At 47.9% G+C, this 27,347-nt stretch overlaps 1 protein-coding gene across 4 annotated transcripts in view; it reads left to right on the top strand.

Moving 5' to 3' along the window:
• Nucleotides 1-27,347, top strand: part of GAS7 (growth arrest specific 7) — a 224,255-nt gene that overhangs the window by 82,354 nt on the left and 114,554 nt on the right. The window contains exon 1 of one of the 4 annotated variants that reach the window (XM_077165969.1): nucleotides 7,678-7,803. The exons of 2 other annotated variants lie outside the window; for them this stretch is intronic. In XM_077165969.1, coding sequence (XP_077022084.1) covers nucleotides 7,756-7,803 — 48 coding nt within the window. In that variant the 5' untranslated portion in view covers nucleotides 7,678-7,755. Of the gene's footprint in view, nucleotides 1-7,677; nucleotides 7,804-13,831; nucleotides 14,688-27,347 lie in introns of those variants that run through there. One more of the 4 variants, XM_077165971.1, reaches the window with a different exon arrangement.

Here is a 27,347-nt window from a genome sequence, read left to right as displayed (position 1 = left end):
CTGCCCCCCACTCCCTCTGTACATACATAAACCCTGTGCACCGCCCCCTCCCCACCCCCCCCCACCCCCGCCGAGAAAGTGGTTCCATGCTGTGTGATTATGTCGGTACTCAACGTTGACCTTATCATGCCGGGGTAAATTAATTATAAATGAGCCACTTATTCACTTCTGCTTCTTTGGTGGAACACCCTGTACCACCCCCCCCCCCAAAGTTAACTTTAAAAACCGCAAGCAAATAAAACAAAAAAGCAATCTTTTTCATTGTGATTTTAACTCACATTTCCCCGGGGACTAATGATATTGAGTGTTTTCTCCTGTGCTTATCAGTTGTCTCTAGATTTGGCAAGTTTTAGCATTTGTTAAAAGCAATCTTTTTGTTTGTTTAGTTTTCTCTGTTCCTATCACCAGTTCCCCTCCCCAGACTCTTTGGTAGATCTTTAAAATTCCTCTGAATACCATCAGCATGCAAAGTATTTTATCAATCCTATTTTTTTCTCTGGAGCTAGAAGAATGTATTTGCTCTGCTCAGGTCTGTGGCTTTCAAGGCTAAATGTACAGTTGTCACCTTGGTTTCTCCCTTTACCATCATCCTCTTGCCCTTTTCCTGCTTTTTGGCCAATTTCTGGGTCTCGCTTCTTCCTCTTTCTTGGTTTCCTCCCTTGTTTTGATAGAGCGCACCCTCCAGTAGCCTCAGTAGTTCCCCAGGCTGCCCTGACAAATACCACACACCGGTTCTTTTACCAACAGGAATAGATTAGCTCAATTTCAAAGGCCGGAAGTCCAAAATCAAAGTGTTGGCAAGGTCGTGCTTTGTCCTGGTGCTGGCTTGACACACTCTCCGGGGTTCCTTGGCTCGCAGCGCTGTCTCCAGTCTCTCGCTCCTTGTGTCTGCTTCTCTGGTTTCTATGGACTTCCGGTTGCTTTTTGTGTGGCCTTCTGTGACCGTGTCTGAATTCCTTTTGCTTATAAAGGTCTCCAGTAATACAAATTAGGCCCACGCCTTTTTACGTGGGCCACACTTAACTAAATAGGTAACATCTTCAAAAGGTCCTAATTACACACGTGTTCACACCCATAGGAATGCAGATTAAGATTCTGAACATATCTTTTGTTGGGGTACATTATTCAATCTCCCACCACGGTGAGACCAATGACATTGGACAAGGATGTCAGCAGTTTTCTTCCTTTGTAGTCTTTATATTTTTTATTTCTACTGCCTTACTGTGTTGCAGGACCTTCTTTTCAGAGTTGAAAAGAAGCAGTGATTAGGAATAGCCTTGTCTTCTTTCTGACTTTAAAGGAAACGCTTCCACTGTTTTCCACTTAGCATGACATTTCTTTTAATTTTTGATAGTTACCATTTATAGGATGGAGAAAGTTCTCTTGTAGTACTAGTTTGTGAGGATTTTAATCACCTAAATGGATGTGGAGCTCTATTAAATGCTTTTCTGCATCTAGATTATCCTATCTTTTTTCCCTATAACCTTTCAGTGGGCTGAGTTTCCTGAGTTTTCTGATGTTTGACTCTGCATTCCTGGGATTTGCAACTATTTGAGATTTTGATATCTATGTCCTAAGGAAGGACGTAGATTTATAATTCCTTTATCTTCTATTGTTCTTCTTTGGAGTTGGTATTGGGCTAGTGTAAAAGGAGCTGAGCTTTTTTCTGTCTTTCTATTTCAGGAAGAGATTTTATAAGATAAGAGCTGTCTTTTTTTTTTTTAAAGATCTGAGAAAACCTGTTGCTAAGCCACACAGATCCATTGATAGTTTTATAATATATATTTAAGACCACTGCATCAATTTCTTTGGAGGTTAGGTATCTTTTCAGGTTCTCTATTTCTTCTTGAGTCAATTTGGAGATTTTTTCCTATAAAGTTGTCAGTGGAAGGCACTAACAAATAAACAGGTGATTATACGCCTTGTTGGGGAAAAAGCACCTTGAGGTGACTCATGCTACAAACACTTAGAAGGTAGGAGGTAGGAAATCGAAGTTAAAGCATTCCGGGGTTTTCCATTATTCAGAAGGAGAAAAGAGTTATTGATTAATTTTAGGCTTGAAGTCAAGTGTACATGTCAAAATGTCAGTATAACCACCTAAGTAGTATAAATAGACTATAAATGCCGAGCTTGGGAAAAGAGTAAAGAAAACACAGTCGATCTGTTAGAAAGCAGGACAGCAGAGAGCAAAGAAAAGAACCTGGCCGAGGAAAAGCATGTCATTATGATGACCTTTAGGCAGTACCTCCTTTAAGTAGGCTTTCTGGACCCACTCTGTTCTCAGGGCACCATGGTTTTTATCAGTGCAGAGACCCTTTCCCCTGCCCATGGTGGCCTGGCTGCTTTTTCTCCTCAAAAGGTGAGCCCTTCGGGGGCCTGGGCTGTATCGTCTTCTCTCCATATTCTCAGTGTCTGATATACAGTAGGTGCCCAATAAGTGCTTGAATCAGCATGTATGAACAAAAAGATAATAATAGAGCAAATGAGCAAATAAATCCTGAGACATTTCTATGGTAGGCTCCTTGGCTACAGGGATTCATTTTCATCAGAAATCACCTTGGTTGATCACTGAATTAGGGAACCGAGGAAGTAGCTGTGTCCTTGAATCAGACTGGGTGGGAAGAAAAGTCAGTGTAAAATGCCCAGATTAAAACTGCTTATAAACGCCTCAACTGTCCGTGCAGCTGTTATGCCCTTGATCAGCGTATAGGGGTACCTTGAGGTTGCCTTGCCCAGCCGTAAAATAGTCTGCAGACCTTACATTCGTGCTTGTAAAACGTGAGCGTGCTCTCAACTCATCTGGAGAGCTTGATTCTGGTGCAGATTCTGATTAAGGAGGTCTGGGGTAGGTGCAGCTGGGGATGCAGCCTTTCTAACAAGCTTAAAGCTGCTGGTCCAGGCACCAGATGCTGAGACTGTCCCCAGGATGTAGCCCCAGGCCTCGGCTGTGCTGCTGGGCTGGCCGGAGAGGGAGACAGGGGCCTCTTGACCCCGGCACATCACAGAACAGGCTCCTCTCCAGCTCTGCACAGCGGCCTTGGAGATGGGGTTGGTGCCAAGGTACCCAGGCACGGAGCTCAACTCTTCCTCATTTTCCTGTTTCTCAGGCTGAGCCATGCGACCTGTTTGGACACGTCGCGTCCTGGGAAGCCCGGGTCTTTGTGATTCACACGTCACTTGTCACCCTTCTCCGGCTCCACCTCACTTTATCTGGGCAAATAAAATCCCCGTTTCCTTGCCTCTTGCTGTCGCTCTGGTGGGGGCACCAGAGGCAGCCTCCCACCCTCCCTCCACTTGAAATGCTGACACGAACCTGGAGGACGATTAATTTCCTGACACTACTTTCTTTTCTTTTTTTTTTAAAACTCCCGTTTTTGTTTGCTTCCCGGACAATGCACCCCACCCCCAAAAAAGCTCCCTTTTTTTTTTTTTTAGAGAAATGGCACAAAACTGGTGGGAAATTTCCCCCAAATGCAGAGAAGCCACTAATACCTCATTCCCCAGGCTAGATGGACCGCAAGCGCCGAGGCCCTGTCTGAGCTCAGCCGAGCCTGGCCTCTTTCCCTGGCTCTCTCCAGCGTCACCTTTCCGATAACGGTGCTGACAAGCTCGTCCGTTCTCCTATTTACCTTTCATTAGTATTGAACCGAGAGGGCTTGTGGACAGAAAGCATGATGCTGAGTGATGGCAGTTGGGGTTTCTAAACGGTGATCTGGCTCTGGGCTTTTACAGAAAGTATATTTTAAGGCAGAAGAACACATCTTACACAGCGGGGGGAAATCTGAAACTCAAGTGCTTCTTGGGAGCTGTCCACACACCTGGGGTAGAGGACACCTGCCTCCTTCCCCGTGTGCACTCGTGAACCTCAGCAGCTTTGCCCTTTCACTCTTCCAGGGACGGGCAGAGGTGAGTGCAGCCTCACCTGGCCGGATGCCGCTGAGCCAGCGCTTTATGTCCTCCAGGGCAGATGCTTTAGAAAGGGCTGTAGTTAAAGCAGGAGTTGCTGGTGGGATTCTGTGTGCTGGGTGCATGTTTTGAGGTTTAGCCTTTTCTTGTTAATAAACCTCAGCCGAGCCACCTGCTGTGCCAGGTAGTCTCTAAGTGGGGCAGGTGACCTCACTGAGTGAGGCAGGTGGAGGTGCCTCTCGGTGTCCGTTGCTCGTTAGAAGCTACCTTGCAAGCTTTCAAAGCAGCAGATATCCAGGCCTCTACCCCAGAGATCCTGGATTAATTCATCTGGGTTATTCCTGGGCATCAGGAGCTTTTAAAGGTCCCAGGTGATCCTTGTGAGCTGCCGGGGCTGAGAACCCTTTGCATTTTAGAAAACAGTGGGCAAAGTGGCTAAATTTCTTCTCCTTCTTTTGACCTTCCTGAGTTCTTAAGAAGCCATTGACATCTTTATTTTTTTAATGTGAACTTTCTTGGTTTTTAATATGTTGGCATCTAAGTCAGATGTTTTCCAAAATGTCTGTGAGCCAAGCAAAGCAAGGGGGCTGTGTTTAGCTCCCCCAGTCCAGCTCATGACCTCTGATGAATTCTGGGTGGTTCCAAGCCTCCCGCCCCCCTCATCTGAGCCTTCTCGCCTCTCCCCTTACATCCCATCCCATCCCATCCCTTCAGCCCACTCCTTCACTCCTCCATGCAAGCAGATGCCCTACATCTCTGAGTTTACCTCCATCCTACCTCCTTTCCACCAACCGGAGGAGCCAGAGAGGAGGGTGAGCAAGGGGCCACTGGCCCAAGGTCCTCCCTGGAGCTCACCACAGAGCAGCCAGGCTACCACACCATGAGCCCAGAGCTGGAAGTGTTGGCAGACATCTCTGCTGTCACCCTCTTCCCACGACAGGCCTTTAAAAAATAGCAGCTCAGGACGCTGCATGCATTACTTGTCCTTCTCAGGCTTGGTGAGGGCATGGTCGGATTAATGAAGCAACCCCTGGAAGTATTAAGAGGAAAGGGATTCTGTAACCATCAGAGCCCTCAAAGCTGGGGGAGGTCGATGCCCACAAGTCTTGACCCGATGACTTTTTGTCATTATCCGCACAGGTGTGGTCACTGTCACATTGTTAACATTTGGCAGAGAACGGGGTCGATCTTTCCTTCTGCCATTTCAGTGCAGACTGGTTTGGGGTTGTGAAAGCACCCCAGCATGCCCTCTACTCCTGACAAGCCAGCTCTTCCCGGGACACAGCAACCCGATCTTACCCCTTCCCTCAGGAAGCTACAACCCCAATCTGGATTCCGGAAGACTTTTTTTAAAAAGAAAAAAAATATATTTTTAGTGCATGTCTTTTAATTTTATTTTTCACTAATGAGAATCTCGAACATGCAAAATTCGAATAGTATTTTGACTCCTTCCATGTCCCATCACTCAGCTTTAATGATTATTAATATTCTGCTGTTTTTTTTTTCATTTATGTCCCCCCTTCTTCACCAACACACACCCCTAGTGTATTTTTTTCTTTCCTGGTGTGTGTGTGCGTATATATATGTATTTTTGCATGGATAGGCACCAGAAATCAAACCCAGGTCTCCGTCATGGCAGGCGAGAATTTTGACCCTGAGCCACCGTCACACCGCCCTTTCCTAGTGTATTTTAAAGGAAATTCCAGATATTACAGTTTTTCACCCATAAATATTTTAGTGTGTCTCCAATAGATAAGGACTTAAAAAGCAAAATAAACCACAATACCACTAATACACTCAACGAAATTAAAAATTTCATGATATCTTCTAATGTCTAGTCCACATTCAATCCCATCCCCACCACCCTATCCCCACTTTTTCTTTTAAAAAACAAAACAAAACAACAATTGGTCTGTTGGAACGAGGATCCAAACCAACATTGCATTTGATTGATCCATCTCTTAAATCTCCCTTAATTTTTAACTGTCCCCCCTGGCCCACTTTCCCTTCTCCTTTTTCTTTAATTCCATTTGTTTTAAGACTCTGGGTTGGGTCTAGACTGCATCTGTCCTACAGCCATTCCCATATTCTAGGATCTCTTTTGCTCCCAAAATGCCTGAGCCGGGACCTGCTTCCTTAACCTGCAGATATTGGCAGGCTCTCATGTATACTTAGAGGTGATCCCTGCTCTCTGGCCCATCCATTCCAAGTGGTGAAATCCTACCACCAAATCCTCGACTGGTGGCTGACTAGTCTCTAAACCACTTGTGCTGATGGGGAGCTCACTCCCTCACAAGGCATCCCGCTCCACCATTGGCCCTCGCTCTCCATTGGCTCACTTTCCCCAGTGACGCCAACCTCCACAGCCAAGATTTCATCGTGGTGGCTATTTCATAAAATAACAGCCACCATTTACTCGGACTCTGGGTCAGGTATTGTGCAACTGTGTTCCATGCTTGAGCTCATTTCATCCAAACACTCGCGGTGAGCAGATGCGTCAGCTCCAGTCCTGACCCCCTCCATAAACTTCAGCATGATCTGGTTCTACTTTTTTTCTTATTATAGGAACCTCTTTGTTGTGGGAAACCCCCGTTTACTATGTCAGTCCATGATCCAGGACTTAGAAAATGATGGTGGCTTTATAGTCCGGTTTTGGGTTCTGCATTCCTCAGGAGCTGTTTGCCTTGTGCTCCATGTGTGTGCTGGCCGAGCACCTCTCATCTGCACCGTCACAGACCTCACTCTGTGGTCAGATTGAGGGATTTGCTTCCAGCTGCTCTGTGGGGCAGGGAGAGATGGGCACCCAGCTTCGAATCAGCCCATCCTGAGGTCCTTGGAGGAGTCACCAGCCTCTGTTCTTCCCGTCTTTAAGTTATATTGAGCACTGAGATGAGATGGAATTGGGGGAAGGAGGACCCTTCTCCCCCCACCCCCCACCCTCTGCCCCCTCTGCCAATGCCCTGATGAACAGTCTCTGCCATCCTAGGAAAGTCAGTGGCCCTTCCTGCTCCTTTCATCCAGTGTATGGGCCACCTGGTGTTAGTTCAGCCCTTTAGAAGGCAGAGTCCCTTCCAGAAGAAGTACAGGTCATAATCACTTACGTCATAAGGAACAGCCTCAGCTGGACTCAGTTTTCTTCTGTCCCACTCTCTCACTCTCCCTCAATTCTATGCCTCTCTCCCTCCTGCTTCCAGGATGGACTGTGCCTCTCTGCACCTCACACCCCCCATAGCTCTCCTGGTCTCTGGGGAAATTGGGGTGTGGAGGGGAGGTCCTAGTCTCCTTCCCCTCATCTTACTCCAAGGTCCACTTGGATTTTATCCCCAAGCAGACAGACACCCACCTCCAGTTCCCCCAGCCTGTTCTGTGCAGACCTCTTTCTTGGGCTGACGACCTGATCATCTCAGTCCTTTGGCATTTCCTCCACTCCGAGCCCGTGTCTCTCACACTCTGGATATTTCCTCCTCTCCCAGGGCCACGTGACTCACACAGCTGATCCCACTTCAGGGCAGAGCTCCAGCCAGTTGGGCCTTGTGAGGCATGGCCAGGGACACAGCTCATGCACGTGCAGAAAATCCTTCTGACTTGGCCAGATTGGGGGTGTGGCTGTGATAATGGCCCCTAAATATATGTCCGCATCCGAGTCCCTGGAACCTCTGAATGTCCCTTTATTTGGAAACAGGCTCTTTGCAGATGTCCTTGAGATGGGGAGGTTATCCTGGATTGTCTAGGTGGACCCTAAATGCAGCCACAGTGTCGTCATGAGAGAGAGAGAGAGAGAGCCAGAGGAAGGTAAGGGGCTCCCAGGAGAGGAGGGGTCATGTGACCACAGGGGCAGAGGCTGCAGTGATGTGGCCACAAGCCAAGGAGCGCTGGCAGCCACAGGAAGCTGAAGAGGTAAGGAACGGACTCTCTCCCAGAGCCTCCAGAGGGAGCTCAGCACTGCTGATGCCTTGAATCTGTCTCATGAAATATCTTTTGGACTTCTGGCCTCCGAAAGAGTAAGGGAGCACTTTTCTGTCATTTTAGCCAGCAAGTTTGTGGTAGTATGTTACAGTGGCCATAGGAAACTAATAAAGGGGGTATTTAGAAATTCAAATATTCGGGGGAGAGGTGCTTATCCACAAGTGCAGGCTGAAGAAAGGGGCTGAATCCCTAAATACACTCTGCTTGCAGTCCTTTAAGCTCTGGGTGTTGCCATTAGTACAGCACCCTGAGCCTTCCCAAGTAGAGTATTTGCCATGACTCTTTCATCGCAAGTTACAGAATAACCAATCAAATTGGCTTTGAAAAAAAATGGGTTGGTATAACTGAAACATTCCTGGGAAGTTCACCTTCAGGCATGGTTTGATCAAGGGACTTAACCAGCTCAGCAATCTGATGAATCTCTTGCCCTTCTGCCCCTTCCTCTCTCTCTCTCCCTTGCTAGTCACTTTTCTTCTATTTTAGTTCCCTTCCCAGTAACGTTTTTCCTGCAAGGTGTCAAAGTGATCACCAGCAGCTTCAGATTTATATCTTAATATAATGGTACTTCCTTTTCTCAGGAATCCCAACTGAAGTCCAGGGATTGAGCATGTAATGACTGATTTGGGTCAATTGCCTGTCCCTTAACTAGTCACTGTGGCCAGGGGTGTGAAATATGCTAACTAGCCAAGTTAGGAGCATGAGCACTGAGAGTGGGGGAAAGGTATTTCCCCAAAGGAACAGCAGCTGCTCTCATCAGAAGCAGGGGTACCTGTGGCTGCTGGGCGGATAGACCATAGCAGATACCTGCTACCCGTTGCTTCCACCTGGTGGTTCCTGAGGCTATTATGAGATGCCTCTGCAGGCAATGGTGCTTGCCCTCTGCCCCAGTCTCTGGCACAAGAATCCCAAACATGAAAACCAGACTCCCAATCCTCAGAGATCGAGGAGCACAGAAGATGAAGAGGGGGAGCAGAGAAGTCCCAGAAGGTGGAGGCTTGAGCAGGAGAGCCGAGAAACCCACAGTAGCATCTATGGCCACCGGGGCCTTGCGTTTGAAAATCACATTATCAAAAGCATCTTGGAACTTTCTGCTGGCATTTACGTGACTACCGCTCCGTCTGGTGGAGGCTGAGTTTGGGAAATGAGGATGAGCACACTGGCTGCAGTGGGACTCTTTTTGGCAGTGATGCTCCCTCTCCAAGTCAGGGACTCCATGGGGCTTGAAGCAACAAAGGGATCACTGTGGCTGGATGACAACATGCCCCCTCCACCCCTTCTCCATGCCTTAGGAATGGGAGCCATGGACTTGGGTTTTCCAGCAGGTGCATTGGGCCAGTGAGGGTGACCAGCCATTGAGTGGAGCTGGATGTCGGCGAGGGATCTTTCACGGCTAGCAGGTTAGAGTAGAGGGGAATAACTAAGGAGCTCTGGAGCCAGATGTGCATGGGTTCAGACCTCAAGGTCATGCCTTGTTAGCTCTGTGGCCTTGAACATGGTACTTACCCTGACAAAGCCTCGAGACTGCCCAGGTTCAAGTCCCAGTGCTGTCACTTCCTAGCTGATGTGCATCCACCCCCGTGGGACAAGTCACTGGGCTATTTGGCAGTTTGACATCGTCCTCTGCGCAATGGGGATAATTATAGAACCGACCACAACTCTTGTGGCAAGAGGTGAATGAGGCAGTGTGTGTAAAGGGGAAGGTGCCTGGTACGTCGTGAGTGTCGCGGAAGAATTTCCTGCTGCCTGAGACGTCGATGTGGACGTTGAATGAGATGACGGGTGTGATGTTGAGGAGCGGGGCTGGGGCTCGTCTTTCTCCCCTACATGAGTTGACGTCCTGGTGGCCCCTTTGCATTGCTGACTGCTGTGGTTTCAGCGCCCAGGAGGCTGCCTGGCACAGAATAGACAATGCAGCAAGTGCTAGTTGGACAAGTGAATGAACAGATGGCATGTTCCGCAGGGGACATCCTGACACACGTGTTCCCAAGCCCCTGAGGATCAGGCATCTTGACACAGCCCTGAGCTTTCATGTGTTGGAGTGGAGATGGTGACTTGGCAGAAGATGCTGGGTAATTACGCCAGAGAAATTCAATAGGGGCTTCGCTGCGTCAAGCTGAGGGTGCAGAGTGGGGACTCGCCTGGTGGGTAGGACATGGGGACAGGCGCGTGCACACACACGCACCGGGTGCTCCCGGGCTCCACTCAGCCTTTCGATGGAGGTGGGAGGCAGTGGACACGGCTTTTCGCCTTTTGTCAGAAAGATGAAAATCGGGGTTGGCAGAACCTACCTGTCTGTTGCTGGGACCGAATCCCATGTCACCGCCACTGTCACTCTGTGCTCCCTCTTCTTGTCTGGCCCTGGGAGAAATGGACCCGTGGGGTGGGGGCGAGGGTCATCTTCTCTGGGAGAACCCTGGACCTGTGTGCCTCTCTCCCTCCTTCCCCCACCCAATGTCTGTACTGGCTGGGGGCAGGGCTCTCTCCCATTCGGGCCGCCCCACCCAAGGGGTTCTGGGGTGGCAAGAGAGCCTCTGGGGAGACTGAGATCTCTGGGATCATTGGGAATTATCTCCAGCCAGTGTTGGCTCAGCAGTCCTGGGCGAGAGAAGAAAGGGCCGAGAGAGAATGGGGATGTGACAGCTAGGGCTTGCTAGCTCAGGGGTTTCTGTGAGCAAAAAGGAACCTGACAGCAAAGCAGAATGAGCTGAATTGAAGAGATCAAAAGAAAATCTCCATCCACTGTGTTTATTCCTATTTATCAGGCATCTATGAGTACGATGCATTTTATACACTCTTTAAATTGGTGTATAGTTTCTATCTTTCAAACAAGAATCATTGGAGGGTGATTCCTGGAGAGTTGGGGAATCTACTGTAAAATATTCAACAGGACAATAATAGATCCCTCTTAAAGGGGAATCAGACCTTCTCCAGGCTCTCTGAAAGCCTTCAAGTTGGCCTGTCTATGGAAAGAGATTTGGCTCAGGGACGCCGGGAATCAACCCCTGCCCATTCAGTGTTAGACTACATGAGAGCTTCTAAGTCTTGACCCTTGTACATTTGGGGTTGGCTGATTCTTTGCTGGGGCATTGGGGGGTGGGGGGAGCATCCTGCATGCTGTAGGATGTTTGACAGCATCTCTGGCCTCTGCACACTAGATGCCAGAAGCCCCATGTGCTGGGCATCCTACTGCCTGGGACCTGTAAGTATATTAGACTTCATGGCAAAGAGGAATTACGGTTGCTGATCAGCTGACCCTGAGATGGGGACATTATCCTGGATTATGTGGGTGAACCCAGTGATTTATCAAGATTCCTTATAACTAGGAGCGGGGGAGGGCAGAAGAGAGAGAAACAAAGAGGTGGCAGAGTGAGAAGGGTTTAGACTGATGCCGCTGGCTTTGAAGGTGGAGGAAGAGGCTACTAGCCAGGGAATGCAGGCAGTGCCTAGAGCTGCAGGGGTCTCCCCTGGAGCTCCCAGAAGAGACACAGTACAGCCAGCCCCTGGATTTTTGCCCAGCAAGTTTTGGGCTACAGAACTGAAAGATAATAACTTTGTGTTGCCTTAAGCCACTGTACTTGTGTAATTTGCTACAGCAGCAACAAAAAGTGAATATACCTGTCTGCCTCCCTGTCCCCCTTCCCCCGTTGTGACAACTCCATAAAATGTCTCCAGACGTTGCCAAATGTCCCTGGGGGGTGCAAAATTGCCCCCAGCTCAGAAGCCCTGGCAATGTGGAATGCCATGTCGTTTCCCTGGAAACTGGGAGAGGAAAGAGTGGGATGAGAAGAGGGTGGTGGGGGGTCCACCCAGGAAAAGTTCACTCCGGGAGGAAGAAACCCCGGGGGGGTGAAAGAGGGCGAGAGCCACGCCCCCACCCCCACCCCAAGTCGCCCCATCATTAAAGGCATTCCTGTTGGTGCTTGTGCCCATTGGAATAGAACTAGAAAAGAAGCCAAACGAACGTCAATTGCACCATAAAAGGGAATATAAAAATGCAATAAAACGCTAAAATGTCAGCCGAAGCAGGATTCCCAGCGGATACCTAGGCAAGGAGGGGAGGACACGCCGGGCGCTCCCTGGCATGGTTTGTGGGAGTCGTGGGTGGGGCAGAGAGGCTTGGGGAGCCCAGCCTGGCCTGGGGGGGGGGGGCCCACCAGGTCTGGGCTCCTGGCCAAACAAACAGCCCCCTGGTTTCTTGGGTCCAACCCTGATGCTGTAATTCTGTTTATTTGCTGAATGCGCAATCCATATGGTTCTGATTTCTTCCTTGTAATCTGTCATCTCTGTGTGGCTTTGGAGCCAGCAACCGCGCAAACCGTCTTTGAAGTTGTCGTTCTGGGGTAAGTTGGAAGTTGTCCTCTTCAGTGGGGCAACCACGGGGCTCATGTGCTTTTCGAAAATTGCCCCAAGAGTTTGGCGTGGGAAGTGGGCCGGCTGGATTCTGGTGTTGGTGCAGGATCCTGGGCTGGGTCAGAAGGGGGAGTGTTCGCCCAGGCCACGGTGGATTTGCACAGCCCAGCTTCTCCTCTGGGGTCCTGGGACTTCATTCCAGGTGTGTCTGTTGCCCTTGGGGTGGTGAGGGGGAGCTGTGACCTTGGACACTAACCTGAAGGGCAACAGCTTGCCAAGCCCAGGGACAGTCAAAGACAAGAAGTGGGGAGAGAAGAAAAAGAAAGACAAGAGGCAGTGAGATGGTGGGGAGAAACGTTGCCTGCATCCATGGCTGGCTACTATTAAAGGGGCACCAGCCAGATTATTCCACCATGGGCTACCCTACTTGGATCTGGCAGGTCGGTGGTTCTCAAATGTCAGCATGCTGAAGAGTCACCTGCAGAGTTTGTTACAACAGGGATTGCTGGGCCCCGTCCCCAGAGTTTCCAGTTGGGTAGGGCTTGGGTGGGGGTCAGGGGGACCAAGCTAGTGTACTTCCTAACACATTTCAGGTGATGGGGATACTGCTGGTCTGAGGGACACACTTTGAGAACCGCTGGGCCAGAACAAGGAGACAACCTTTACTGTTTAAAATGATGCTGATAACTAATCGATCTCAGAACTTTACGTGTAAACGAGGACCCCTGGTTTTATCAGTGGAGAGAGACAGTGTCATCTGGTTTTTTTTTCAAGGTGAAGCATTTATTTTACTTTTTAAATTGTTGCACGGTAAAATTGACCTGTTTAGTGCACAGTTCGCTGCATTTTAACGCGCACCTAGGTTTGCATGGCCACCACCTCAACTGCAGAGCAGTTCCGTCAGCCCCCAAATCTTTTCATGCTGTTTGCTTGTCGTCACATCCACCCCCACCCCTAACCCCTTGTCTGTTCCCCCATCCCTGCATTTTTTCTTTTCGAGAATATTGTATAAATGGAATCATACAACATGTGACCTTTTGAGATTGGCTTCTTTCACTCACCACAATACCGTTAAGACTTATCCAAGTTGTTGTGTGTAATGGGTATCAACAGTTGGTTCCCTTTTTGCTGTCCTGTGGTTTTCCATTGTACGATGGACCAGAGATGGACCAGCCACTCTCCTGTCGGTGATCTTTTGGATTGTTTCCAGTGTGAGGTTTTTATGAACTAGCCTCTCTGAACGGTCACGTGTAAGGCTTTGTATGGGCATATGTTTTCATTTGTCTTGGTAAATACCTAGGAGTGGGACTGCTAGGACTGTATGTACAGGAAGTATAGGTTTAACTGTACTAAACAGAACTCCTGAACTGTTCTGCAGACTGGCTGGACCATCTCACATTCCCTCTGGCTACGTGTCATAGTTCCAGTTGCTCTGTATCCTTGTTGACACTTGGGATTGTCAAATTTTAAATTTTAGTCATTCTAGATCATGCCTGATTTAGAAATGTGTGAGACTCAAAAAGGCTCAGCGACCTCAGGTCCCAGGGCCATCAGCCTCTCTAACTGCCCCCTGAAGATGGAAATCAGGCATTCTGGGGGTGGGGCTGCAATGGGGGAGGGTGGCTGTGCTGAACGAGAGTGCCAGATTACTCCACGTGACAAATCTAGGAACCAATAGTTTCTGCTTGGTACTGGGGACTTTGGCGATATCCAAGGCCATGTGTGGCAGGGCTAAGACATAAGCTCAGGGAATAGGGAAACTAGAGATGAATAGAAAAAGGTGGCAGAGGAATGCAGGTGTCCATCCTAGAATCACAGAGGCAGGAGGCACTAGGCTACTTCTCCATGCCCCCAAACCCCCACATACTTTAAGATGGAGGCTCAGAGAGGGGAAAGCCCTCTGGGAAATATCACTCGGCTTGCTCGTGGCCTCTTGAGTCTCTGCAATGGCAGAAGGCTGCTTTTGTTTCTAGAAGCATCCTTCCTACCAGCAGTGGGACCACAGGCTGCTTCCCCTTTGTGCTGGAGGAATAAAACTTCAGCAGTGTGATATACTTGGTTTGAGATAACTCCGAGCAGGGGTTGCCTTTAGGAAGGAGCTTGTACAGGAGGCGATGGCTGTAGTTGAAACCAGAGGACGCAACTTTATGGGAGGAGTTGGTGCTCGGAGGCCAGGCCCCTCTCCAGAGGCCATCCCACCCGCCCTCCAGCTGCCCTGGAAGGCTGTGGACATGCTTTCCCGATTGCAGAATCCTTGTATCTCCTTTTGAATATCATTTGTTTGGTTTCCACGGCAACGACAAGTCTCTATTTTAATACTAACCTGCGTGGCTGCAACTTTCTATATATAAATGCCGCTTTGCACAGTGAATTAGCTGATGCCACGGGGAAGCCACGGATGTGCAAAGAGTGGCAGAAAATGACCTGCTTGTCCACTTTGAAGGGAGAGGGACCAAGGGGCTGAGGTGAGTCGGAACCCCAGGCTGCTTGCTGGTTGATCTCTGGTCCAGGTGCCCGAAGCTAACTGAAGCCGGCTGAGTGTGAGCTGGCCTGCAGGGAGCAAGGTAGGAGAAGCCTTCCTTGGATACTGAAGGTTGCTTCTTGCTGGGCTGGGACTTGCTCTACTTTGGAGGGGCTCAGGGTGGTTGATTTGTTTCCCCACTTGGCCTGGATGCCACCTCCCACCCCCCACCATACCTCCTTATTTCCTTGCGCCATAACCTAAGGGGCTCTGCAAGGAAGGATCAGGACAGCCGAAGTCTCTTGAGACGAGGTCAGTGGGAAGTGAGTTTTCCTTGGATTTGCCTCTGTTTCCTGCTCTGGATTTTTACCGCCTTCCTTTTGCCTTTTCTCTGTTCTCCATTGCAGCCAGTTCTTAAAGGGGCCAAATGGCTCCAAACAGTGTGGGCAGAATTCTCAGGAGAGGCCAAGAAAAGGTTATAAACCTGGAAGGGAACTTGGGAATCAGCCAGTTCAGGCCCTCTCAGGCTGTGGATGAGGGAGTAGCCCAGAAAGGAGAGTGTTCTGCCAGGTATCACCTTCCCAGCCACGGGCTAACGTGGGGCTGGAACCCAGGTCCACTCTGATCTTTCCTCATATGTCCCTCGTGTGTGCCCAAAGGCATGCACCTGTCTGTGTGCAGACCTCAGAGTTAAGGGGACATTGCAGAGGGCAGCATCCTCGGGGGTGTCCCTTTCTTTTGTAGCAAGTTGGGGGCCCATTTATAAACACAGGATTATAAGATGAAATCGGGAGCCAGGTAGGCTTCTGGAAAGAACATGGAGCATGGAGTCTGGAAAATTTGGATTTTCCATGGATTCACATGGACTCAGCCACTCTCTGTGTGATGATTTTTGTAGTGTCTCTGAGGCTTGCTTTCTTAGCCCAAGCACTGGGTGGGCTAAATATCATCTCCCTTGCCTGTCGTGTTGCTTAAATGTTACGGCACATGGAAACCTCTCGAGGCCACTGTGTGAGACATAATGAGGGCGTGATACGTCTGAGGATAAAGTCACCTGCAACGCACAAGGCGTCCGAAAGTGTCAGGTCTCGGCTGTTCTCCAGTGGCTGGAGGAAGGAAGCACTGGTACTTTGATAGAGTCAGAACATTCCAGAAGAGTGGTTTCCCGGCATTCTGCATACTACAGTACAATTTCACAGTTGTTAAAACTTCTCATTTGGGCTTCCTCCGCTACGACATCCAACATTTGACAAATATCTTGAGCGTGTTGGATCCAAAGGTTTGGACCCTGTTCTTGAAAGTTCGTACTGTCACTATTAAGTGCCCATGAGTGGGATACGGCCGCCAGGGCTGGGGGATTCAGAATTGGGAAGGAGTCTTCCTACTTGGGTGGGTCAAGAAGAAGTAAAGCCAAGGAATCCTCACAAGGAAATTTTTTACTGAGATGGAGACAGAGGAGGGAAATCTAAAATGAGAAGTTGAAATGAGGTAAAGCAGGGCTTTTTGAACCTGGAACCGTGAGCGTCAGCATCAACCTACACCAGAAATCGAGTAGCTCGAGAGCACATTGTATGTGGTAAGGGCAAGTTTTGTTGCATGAAACTTTTGCTTTGTGTGTATGTTGGGTTGTGAAGTGTGATTTTTTTTTTAGCCTTGGGTCAAAAAAGTTTGAAAACTGGCAACCTTGTGCATTGGCCGAAGGAGCTGGAGTCTTCCCCGGAGAGAGAAGGAGAACCTGGAAAGGGTTTTCAAGTGGGTCAGAGCCTCGGTGTCAGCCTTGTTTTGTGACACCAGTGTGGCATGGGGTGCAGCACAGATGGGTTGAAAAAAGTGGCAGCCTCTTCTCCCTGTGGCCTCAGGTAAGGAGGGAAGTCCCTGGGGGCTGATAGAGAGGTGTCCTTGCAGCTACAGGCCACACTATGCACCCATCCAGCAGCCGCAGCGCTCCTCCCCTTCCCAGGCCCCTGAACCCCGTGGGATTGGATTCTGCTCTCCTCCCCCAGGGACAGATCCACCTTTCCTTCCCACCAGGCCCCGTGCCCCAAGGATGCTGGCTTCTGCTGCTCTGTGCAAACTTTTCTGATCACCTTGACTTGTCATCCCACCTTCAGATCCCACGGATGCATGCCTGTCCGTCCTTGCCAGGCTCCTGTGCCTGGTTTCCTTTCTCTGGGTTTCCTAATCCTTACTCCTTTATCAGACTGCTCTGTATGTGCTTTTTCTTTTGGCACAGGCAGGCACCGGAAATCGAACCTGTGTCTCCAGCATGGCAGGCGAGAACTCTGCCTGCCAAGCCACCGTGGCCTGCCCTCTGTATGCGTTTCTGTGTCTGATGGACCACCCTCTGCCCCTGCCTACTATATGCTGCATTCCTTAATCCATTTCAGTGTCCGCCCCTCTGGAACATTCTCATCAGCTGATAGGGCACCACGGACTGAGTGGGGCAGGCGCTCCAAGGTACCTTCTGCCCCGGAAGTCTTGTCTTGTGCTTTTTTGCTCAGCCAAGGAAGGTTAGGCCCAGGCTGGAAGGAGCACAGCCCGGGGATGGGAGGACGGAGTGGGCCACAGGTTTGCAGCCTTTGGAAAGTGTGCACGGACCACTGAGCTGTCACACCCACGCAAGGTATTAGTAATAGAAAGAAGGTGGTATTCCCATTTTTAAAACTAGAGAACCCTCTTTTCCTATAACTGCTCACGTTGCCACCTGGCAGGTAAAACCAGAGGTTTTGTTTCAGTGGCCAGTAGCCTAAATCAAGTAAAGACCTGCGTTTTTTGTTATTTCTTGCTTTTGTTTTGTTCTTTTGCTCGTGGTTTCCTTTTAACGTTTTTTGAGTTGGTTGCTAACATCTAAAAATCTGGGGATTTCACATTAAAAATTCAGATTCTCAGCGTCTCTCTGAAAAACAAGAGGCTTTGGGTAACACCCAGCCTGCCCTCCCGCTGAGCGGTGGGTTTTGCAGTTTGCCAGAGTCCCCACCCTTCTCTGCCGTGCCTCCGCACTGAGCCAGAAATGGAACAATTGCTAATCTTCGTTGCATTTGTGATGTTTTTCTTAGGGTTAGAGGGAAAGTGAGATTTCTCTGTACCCCTGTCTATGAGAAGAGAGAAAATAAGAAGGCCATGATTTTCAAGAAGAGGTTTTAAAGAACCTACCTCTCTCTTTTTTTTCTGTATGCTGTATGGTGGGGGTCATATTTCATTCTTTTTCCATGTGAGTATCCCCGTGCTGCAGCACTATTTGTTGAATTTTGTTTGTTTGCTTGTTTGTCTGTCTGAGGAGTGCATGGACCGGGAATCGAACCCAGGTCTCCCATATGGCAGGCGAGAATTCTGCCACTGAACTACCCTTGCATTTCCCGGTCATCGCTCCCCCCCCGCCCCATCTCTCTTTGAAAGTGATTCATTGGACTTCTAAACATCACTGTGCTAGGTTCGGAGGTGGATTTTGAAAAGGCTTTTATTCTTTTTTTTCTAGATGAGTGGGGCTCAAAGGGCAATGCCCCAGCCAGCCGCAGGCTCAGCATCTCTTGGGAATTTGTTTGCAAATGCAAATCGTTAGGCCCCAGGCAGACCTATTGATTCAGAAACTTGGAGGGTGGGGCCCAGCAGTCTGTGTTTTAACTGAAGTTTGAAAACCACTGCTCTGTGTTTCCTGGTAGAGGAATACAGGTGCTCAGTAGCTGCCTGGGATGCTAGCCAACCTTATTGCCACCTTCCATCCTCCTGACACCCATAGGAGAAGAAAGGTGAGGATCCCTCGAAGTGAGGGAACTAAGGGTTACGCTCCCAGGCCACCGCCGGCAGGGTTAGTGAATGTTCTGGGTTGGAGGAGGCCTCCCAGCTTCCAGCTTATGAGTGTCAGCAAATCCCGTTTCTTCCTTGAACAGCCCCTGGCTGTTCAGCCCTTCCATGCCTGAGTCCCATCAGAGAGATAGTGGTGAGCAAGCCTGGCATCGTCCACCGTCCTGGGGAGATGGCATCGGGCCTCATTCCCATGAGCCCAGCCGTGGGTGGTCCCTGCAGGGCCAGGGGACTGGGTCATGTGGAGAGAGACCAGCTTGACTGCTCGAATTCATCAAGGGTAGCCAGGCATTCAGGGGCCAGGGGCCTGTAGGTGAAAATAATTGACAAGTTCTTTAAAAACACGTAGCTAAGAACTGATCACCCATGTACAGTTCATATTTAGCACAGGGCACTCTGAGCTGTTTTGCTCTCTGGCCGAAGGCTTTAATTACTGTAGTGGACAGACTAAGTGAGCCAAGAAAGCAAGTCTTTTGCAAATATATTTACCTGAAGGGCTCTGGGTCCTTGAGGATTGTTTTAGAGAAACCCACACACACACCTAAGCCTTTGATGGTTTCCCCCCACCCCAACGCACTTCATTCATCTGAGTTTTAGTGGGTCCCTGGTAGCATTTCAAGCATGTAAGATCCCTCCTAGTATAAAATAGATAAACACAAGGCCTGTACTCATGCCTCTGTCTTCTCCTCTCCCTCTCTTCCTTTACCCTGGATATCCAAGTGACCCCAGTAAAGTAAGAAAACTGCCATTCAAGTGGGCTGACAAATCTTCTGAAAGTGGAGAGAACTCCCATCGGTTCAACCCTTATTTATTGGGTGCATGACATCGATTTGAATAGGACCCAGTTCTTGTTCTCTGGGAGCTCAGACTGGCAGAGGTGAGGGCAGCTTAAGGTAGGTAGGACATCCAAACAAGAGCAGCTGTGGAGATGAGGAGTGGACTGTCACAGATTGGGGAGGGAAGGCGCATCTAAGAAGGGAGGAGCCCGGCGCCCCAGGCAGACCAAGGGGGCTCTTGTCTCAGGCTGCTGGAGCTCCGCCTGGTTGGAAGGGGCTCCGTGGTGACCGAGCCTGAGCAGACCAGCGTGAGAACTGAGCCTCTACCCAGCCACTGCTTCTTGCTTTGTGTGGATGGGCAGGGGCTGGCTGCCAGAACGCGTCACTCTACCAGCTCAAAAACCACACTCCTCAGTTACTCCGTTTGTGGCATTCTCTTGACATCCTTTTAGGGTCTCAGTTCACCCAAGGATGCTGGTCAAGGCTCTTTGCCATGGAAATGCTTATTTGGGGACTTTCCTATTCGCCCTGTTGGCAGCCTCTTTCTGCCTCCAGGGACCTTGCCTTCCCAGTGAATGGGGCTCCCTACTGGGCATCAGCTATTCTCTTCTCCCACGTGGAACTGATAGTTAGGGATTTGGCAGCTCATTTCCTCAATTGTCACTTGGTCCCTGGAATATTTGTCTTTGGGTAGAGGATTCCTAGATGCTGCTGCAGAGGAGACACAGAGTGGAGAAATGAGAGGGCAGTCTGGGGTGGGGAGGAGTTAGCACCAGCTGTGGAGGCAGAGCACTGGGTTCAAACTAATTCTGTGTCTTGTCGATTGGGAGACCTTGGGTAAACCACAGGATGCTGTGAACCTCAGTTTCTTTGATTATAAAATGAAGATAAAAATACTTCCCTCCCAGATTTCCTGTAAGAGGCTAATAAGCTAATATGTACATATGTATATAAAAGTTACTTGCCCATAATGGACCATCAGTATTTTAGAAACTAAGAACTGGCTAGAGGTACAGGCATATACATCATTGCATGTTACCGCTGAGGCCATGCAAGGGTGGGGAAAAGAAACCTGCCTGTCCTCCTTACTATCCAGCCTGTCTTGTGTTTTTAGGAACTGGGAGTGAGGACTGTTCTCATCCCTCACAACATCCTTCAAACAAAGGCTTACTCACGTGGACACTTGGGGAAAGCGCCTGATTATCGGCTGGTTGATTTCCAGCTTGGTGGAGGACCGTTTGATTCTCAGCTGGGTTTCCCAGGGCTCTCCAAGCTCTTGAGGACTCAAGAGCCATGGGTTTTACCGGTCCCTCCTGATGGTTCTGTAAATTCCAGTTTTGTCAGTGTCCACCTCACATGCCCTTCTGCCTGCTCCTTTGATCAGCTTGTCTGTGTAAGAAAGGTTAGTAGAGGTCATCTGGAGAGTTTAGCCTGGGCTGTTGGGAAAACCCAAGCAATGAAATGTGCATGACTAAGCACTGGTGACATCACGTTTACTCCAAGGTTGCTTGGTTGACTTGACAGAACTGGGAAGGTACAGGGTGACGCTAATATTCACAGGGTACCAGAAACCATAAGGTTTCTGCCCTCTTCTGTAATCCTGTTAAGAATTCTGCGAAGTAGATGGTGGTATAACTGAGAAATCAGGATTTAAGAGATGATTTTGATGACTGAATCATTATACAGATATTCCCTTTTGCTTTCTCATATATCGGAGTAGAAAGAGAGAAAGATCTAAAACCTCTAAATTATAATCCGGCTGCCTTGATCTCTGATAATGATTGTAAAGTCTTTATCTTCTGTCTCTGTGATTGTAAAAACCTTGTGGCTAACCTTCATTTTTACCCAGTTTTCCAGTTTTTCAAATTTAGTCTTGTAATCACTAAAAACAGTCCCTCATGTTTGTTAATGAAGGGTCTTGGGTCAGCCTAGAACTAACCCACCCCAAGTCCAAAGTTTATCTTGAGAACGAAGACTGGATCTAACCAAAATGGGCCCACTTGACATGTGCAGTAGCTTAGTTTTGTTTTTGTTTTTTGTTTTTTTACATGGGCAGGTTCCAGGACTCGAACCCGGGTCTCCGGCATGGCAGGTGAGAATTCTGCCTGCTGAAGCACTGTTGCCCAGTAGCTTAGACTTTAACCTACAAGTCACCTAGCCTTCATCCCACCATTTTCTTCCATCCATTCTGTGACTGAGCTTGTCATCAGTCTGCGCATGCTCAATAACCTGATCACCTCTAATTACATCATCCGGTGTCATTGTGCTCATTATCCTAAACCCTGCCCCCCATTTCTCTAATAAAACTATCAGAATTCCTGCAGTTTGGGGAGACAGATCTTGGGCTGCTAGTCCATCTGCTGTCCTACTACGTGCCTAGTAATAAACTCTTTGAAACCCGGTGTCTCAGGAATTGGTTATTGAATGTATTGGGGAAAAGAATCCATGGCCTTTGTCCCATAACAGTGGTCTTCCATTTTTACATGAGGAAAAACAAGGGTCAAAGAGGTGAAATGACTTGCCCAAGATTCTGTGGAGCCTCGATTTGAACTTCCTCTGCTCCTGTCTGAAGGTTAGCAGCTGGGTTTGGGGGCAAACAGATGATAGCTGTGGCCAACGAATGGTTGTGGGGTTTGCATCTTCAGTTCTTATCCCTGCCCTCAACCCAGCCCGTCCGTGCACACCTTGTTTTGGGAATCCCTGTAGCAGAGTGGAGGATGTGGTTTCTCGGTGCCCCTGGAATGCTCTGGAGGCCCCTTGTTTGAATGGAGCTTTGCCTCTCAACAAGCAGGAAAAAAAAAAAAAGGCAGAAGAGGTTTTGCCAAAAGGGAAAATAAAGTACATTGATGACTTCACTGCTCTTGTGTGCACAGATGTTTCCTCCCAGGGCTCCCCCCCGTCACGGGAGCTTGCTGGCCGCAAGCAGATGGGAAGTGGCTCTCCAGGCGGGCAGAGAGCTGGACTCAATGGACAGGGTCCCTTTGCATGGAGCAGTGTTGGGCTTGTCCTGGGGAGACTTCCAAGCGGGGCTTTGGGTTCTCCCCATGCTGTGAGACCACTGCTAGTCCCCTCACAAGACTGGTGACATCAGCATCAGGTTTAGGGCAGCAGTGGAGTGAGAAGGAGGAAATGTGGCAATTGAGACTGGAAGACTCGGTGTCCAATTCCCCAGCTCTCTATGCCTCAGTTTCCCCATCTAAAAAGTGTCAAGGTGGGTTTAGATGTTCTCTCTAAGGTCCCTTCCATCTCTCGCTTTACGGTGACCTTGCATTTTTGAGAGAGTTCCCTACTGTGGCTCATTTATCTTAATTCACTTTGCTTTCTTAAAAATAAAGAATCCCCCTTCCAAGTCTCTCCTCCATTTTAAATATAAGGTGGTGAACCCTCATTGGATAAACAAGTCATCTTGGATGGTGCATGAGATGGAAGTATGTCAAGAAGGATTTTATTAGCATTATTTAAATATTTTAATAAGGACATATGCATTCATATGCTTGTAAGAAGAAATATTTTTTTAAATGCATTAAAAATATGTCCAATATAGAAAACTTGGAAAAATATAGAAATGCAGAAATAAGAAAATATTTGGGATTCTTTTCCTTCCTGTTTTTGCTGTGTACATTTTTCTACATAATTGGGATCATATGCTATGTTTAGAGTTGTATAAGGTGATTGGGGGGGGGTGTCTTCCTGACTGTAAAAGTCATTTTTTAAAACACGTGTAAAATGAAGAAAATTAAAAATAAAATAAGTGTAATTAAAACAGCGAGACCCCACAATATAAAGCTAACCTTTGTCAGCATTTTGATGTGTCTCCTTAGCAGTGGGGTGGGGCGGGGTGGGGGGAGAATTACTTTGCATAGTTGAGATCATACCACATACCCTGATTCCTTTAAAGCAGGAACAAATCTTTGAGGGAAGATGATATAAAGAGGGTTTTGATGACAGAAACCATCAGCCCCTGGGTGGTTTATTGGTCATTCTTGATAAAAAAAGAAAAAAAGACTGGGTTCATTCAATATGAGTTTTAAGTATGCAGAAAATCATTACTCAAGTTCCTTGGCAAAGAAAATGGCCATTATGGGGCTTTAGCCAGCGCTGCCTTTGCTTTGGTGGAGGAAGGAAACAAGAGACTTTTTGTTCGGTAATTCTCTCAGCACAGTGTCCCCGAAGCTTAGATAGCTCCACCATTGTTGGCTTGTGCCTGAAAGAAAGAGCAGCTTGAGCTATTTCTATCAGCCTTCCTCATGTCTCCAGGCTTCGGTTGCACTGTGGTTTGAAGGATTTCGAGGGAGAAACATGTGTCCTGGGCCAGGAATGGAGTCTGAGCAGAAGAGAGTCAAGGACCTTGGGCTGGAAAATCCAACTGGATTTAGAATTGGGGTCTACACTGGATGAGAAGTCACTCACAGATACATTTATATCATTACTTCCGCTTTGTCTTCTTCCTAATTTTGACTTGTCCCTTACAAGCCTGAGAGAACCTTCCTGTTTCTTTCATCTGTGAAATATTAATACAACTTGCTGGATATGCACTTCTAGGATCACAGGTTTTTTAGGCAAATTCCTACTTGTAGCTCCGTTTGTTCGAGCCTTAAGCGCTCACATCCATGAATGAAGAGACGTGTGTCCCCTTAGGCACTTTGATCTCAGTGGGACTCGTCTCCTAGCACATTAGACGGGCAATGCCTCCATTCTCTGTTGGAATACAGCAGTGAGCAAAGTGAAGTCCCTGCTGCATGGAGCTTTTATTCCAGAGGGAAGCATCTTCCAGCATTTAGCGGGACGGAGGAGAAATCCAAGGAAAAGACTGACTTCTTAGGTGTTTTAGTTTCCTGGCTGCTAAAACAAACACTGTGCATTGAGTTGGCTTGAACAACAGGAGTTTATTGGCTCACAGTTTTGAGGCAGGAGAAGTCCCAAATCAAGGCATCATCAAGACAATACTTTCTCCCAGAAGACTGAGGCTGGCTGCCAGCGATCCTTGGTTTTTGGCTTCTGTCACTTGGCAATGCACATGGCGGCCTCTCTTGGCTTCTCTGGGTTCCATTGACTTCCAACTTTTTCCCTTGGCTTTCTCTTTCTCTATCTGAATTTCATTCTTCTTATAAAGGACTCTAGTAAGTAAGATTAAGACCCATCCTGACTCAGTAGGGCCACTCCTTAACTGAAGTAACCTCATCAGAAGGTCCTGTTTTACAGTGGTACACTGGGTGAAAAGGTCCTCTTTACAACACTCGCAGGAATGGATTAAGATTAAGAACATGTTTTTCTGGGGTACATAACTCTAAGGTAACCCGTTATCTTGACCTGTTTCTGTGCAGGGTTAAAAAAGTATATATATATATATATTTTTTTTTAATTATCTTTTCAATTGATTATTGATTTTAATTCATTTATTCTGGTCTATTTAATGGAGCACTTCTTGAAGATACTCTTTATTTCCTTGCTTTCTATTCTTTGCAATTTGGGGGAACTTTTAGAGTTTGCTTTGCAATTTACTGATTTAACTCTTTGTATTTTCTTTTAACCCCACAACTAATTACTCTTTTGGATTTAAGTGAGCAATTTTTTAATAATCCATGCCTCATCCTTTTTCTTCTTTCTGTCATTCTTTTTAGAGGGGTTATTTTTTTCATTATGATTTTCTATTCCTCTTTCAGAGAGGACACAATATATTGCATTCTAGCAGTTTCCTGACAGTTTCTTCCGAATTATGTTCCAAATGTGCTCTTCCTTTGAGCAGCCAGGATAGTGTTGCCTCACCCTTATTCTTCGTGTTTCTTTGTGTGTTTGTTTTCCTTTCTTTTCTCATTCATGAGCAAGGTAGGCTCTTTATAGATTTTGCATATGCTACCAGCAGAGTGAGTAGGCCATCCTTGGCCTTATCCACTGCAGGGAAAGGCTGAATCCCTTTCAGGGTTCTTTAACTGCAAGATCAATGATGCATATATCTCCTGGTCTAATTCTTCTTTTCAAATTGGCTTTCACCTGGTGTACTGCTGTTTAACTGCCTGGTTCTCTGCTACTCTGAATTGATGGAGGTCATGAAAGCAAAATCCCTTTTCCCTTGGACCCATCCCCATGCACTGCTGCCAGGGCATGCTCAGGGCCTTGGTTGTGGGGTCCACCCCTTTCAGGATGGTTGACACCCTTGCCAAGTTCCCACCCCTGGCTGCACCTGCTGCTCACTTGGTTTCTGGGACCTGCTGTGCCCAAGTGGATGAGGGGAGGAGGGAAGAGCAGGCAACGTGTATACGGGAGAGGGGTGGATGCTCAGTTCTGGGATTAGTGCAAATTCTGCATCTCACATTTGGGGCAACATAGCAAAAGCGTGAAGTGCTGCTCTCCCTATTCTAGTTGGCCTCTGTTGTGTAAGGCTTTCTCCACTCTGTTCCTTTTACCTTATAGTTCTGGAGGTTTTGCTCCAGATTTTGATTGTCCATCACTTTTAGTTGTTTCTCTGTCTGTTTGTTTTCTAAAACTTGGGTGGTTTAACCTTTCCTTCTTCTTTTCTTATTCATTTTATTGCAAGTTTAATAGGAAGTTGACAGAGGCTTTCCTGGGGCCCCTGCTAGATGCCCTAAGCTTACCATGGGAAGGCATCCCTGTTTCCTTCTCTTTTCCTCCTGGAACTTCTGGTGGCAGTTCATTCACTTGTGCATACATACACGCACACACACGCCCAGGGAACCACATCTCTGCAGTCTTGGGTATGGGGTCAGTCAGGAATTCAAGTTTGGTTTTCTGGGATTAAAAAAAAAAATCTCCTAAGCCATTTCATGGATGCTGCATGATCATTTTATAAATAGTCCATAGCAGTTTTCCCAAAGTGTGCTGGGTTTACAGCTATCAGCCTATGTAAGGTAACGTTGGATCCTACAGAGATGATGGTTTTTAAGTTTAGGTTTATTTAGTGTATAAAAGAGAAAAAAAAAAGAAATCAAATCCATGACTTCATAGATATTGTTGTTGAGGGCAAGGCTAAATTTAAGTTCAATATAACTCAGTCAGAATATTTCAGTAAATGATAATGCAGCTGGTACACAGTGGTTGGATAAATTGACGGCAGTGGTGGTGAATGACTGAGGGTTGGGGGACTCTGGGTTAAGGAATATGGGCTAGATGGGGCTGTTAGGAGGCCATTCAAACTGGGCATTTGAGGCCGGGTACCTTTTAGGGTCTGGGGCACACAGAAACCTTATTAGTGCCCTGGAACTCCATGCTGAGCACAAGAAACCTTCCGTTAATCATGTATCCGCCCAGCACACTCCAGGAGAACAGGAGAACTTTCAGCCAGCCCCTGCCCTCTTTCTTGCCTTTTTTAAAAATAATCTGTATGTGTTAATCTATCAGTATTAAGATCTTTAATCTAGAACTTCCTTTCCTGCTTTCCTCATTCTCACTAGCTCCATGTGTGTCCGTAATGGATTTCTACATCCACCTTTCCTCTTTGTGAGATTAGCACAGAAACGTCCATGCCTTATTCAGTGAGCATTTTCTTTGATATTTCACTGGACTTGGACTCGGATGATGACTTACTTCTTCTGATAATCCCCTCCTCATTCAGCGTCTGTGACTTGGATTCTCAGAATTTGCATCCATTCATCCACCACGTTGCTCCTGGGTGTTAGGCACTGGGCAAGATAGGAGAGAATGAGGAGGAGGACCTCGTTCTTCCTTTAAAAGGGCATGGGTTTGGGGCAGCAGGTGGTGAGACACCGAGGGAGGGCACAGATGTGGAAGGGACTGGGCCTGAGCAATGCCATAGGAGAATTCATCTACCACTGCTTCAACGAGAGCACGCCTTGAGCTTCCGCTACCAACCGTCTCTCTATGAACTTTGAATTTACCACCATTTCCATGCAGTTGCCTCCAGTGCATTGTGCCAAGGGTCAAACTCACTCCAGCCACCCAGGAAACACTTTGAACTTCAATGTGTAGCTCACAGATTCTACCATGGGCCCCTCCCCAAACTGGCTCCCACCGTGGTAGATCTCTTTGGGTTGCTGATGCTACATTTTCTCGTTCCCTTTGGAATCAACTTTTTACTTTCTCTCATTTCCTGCCATTGTCGATTCCTGCCT

Source organism: Tamandua tetradactyla, chromosome 6, assembly GCF_023851605.1.
Source record: "Tamandua tetradactyla isolate mTamTet1 chromosome 6, mTamTet1.pri, whole genome shotgun sequence".
Taxonomy (NCBI): Eukaryota; Metazoa; Chordata; class Mammalia; order Pilosa; family Myrmecophagidae; genus Tamandua; species Tamandua tetradactyla.
Note: the sequence above shows the minus strand (reverse complement) of the source record. Positions and strands in the feature narration are given on the sequence as shown.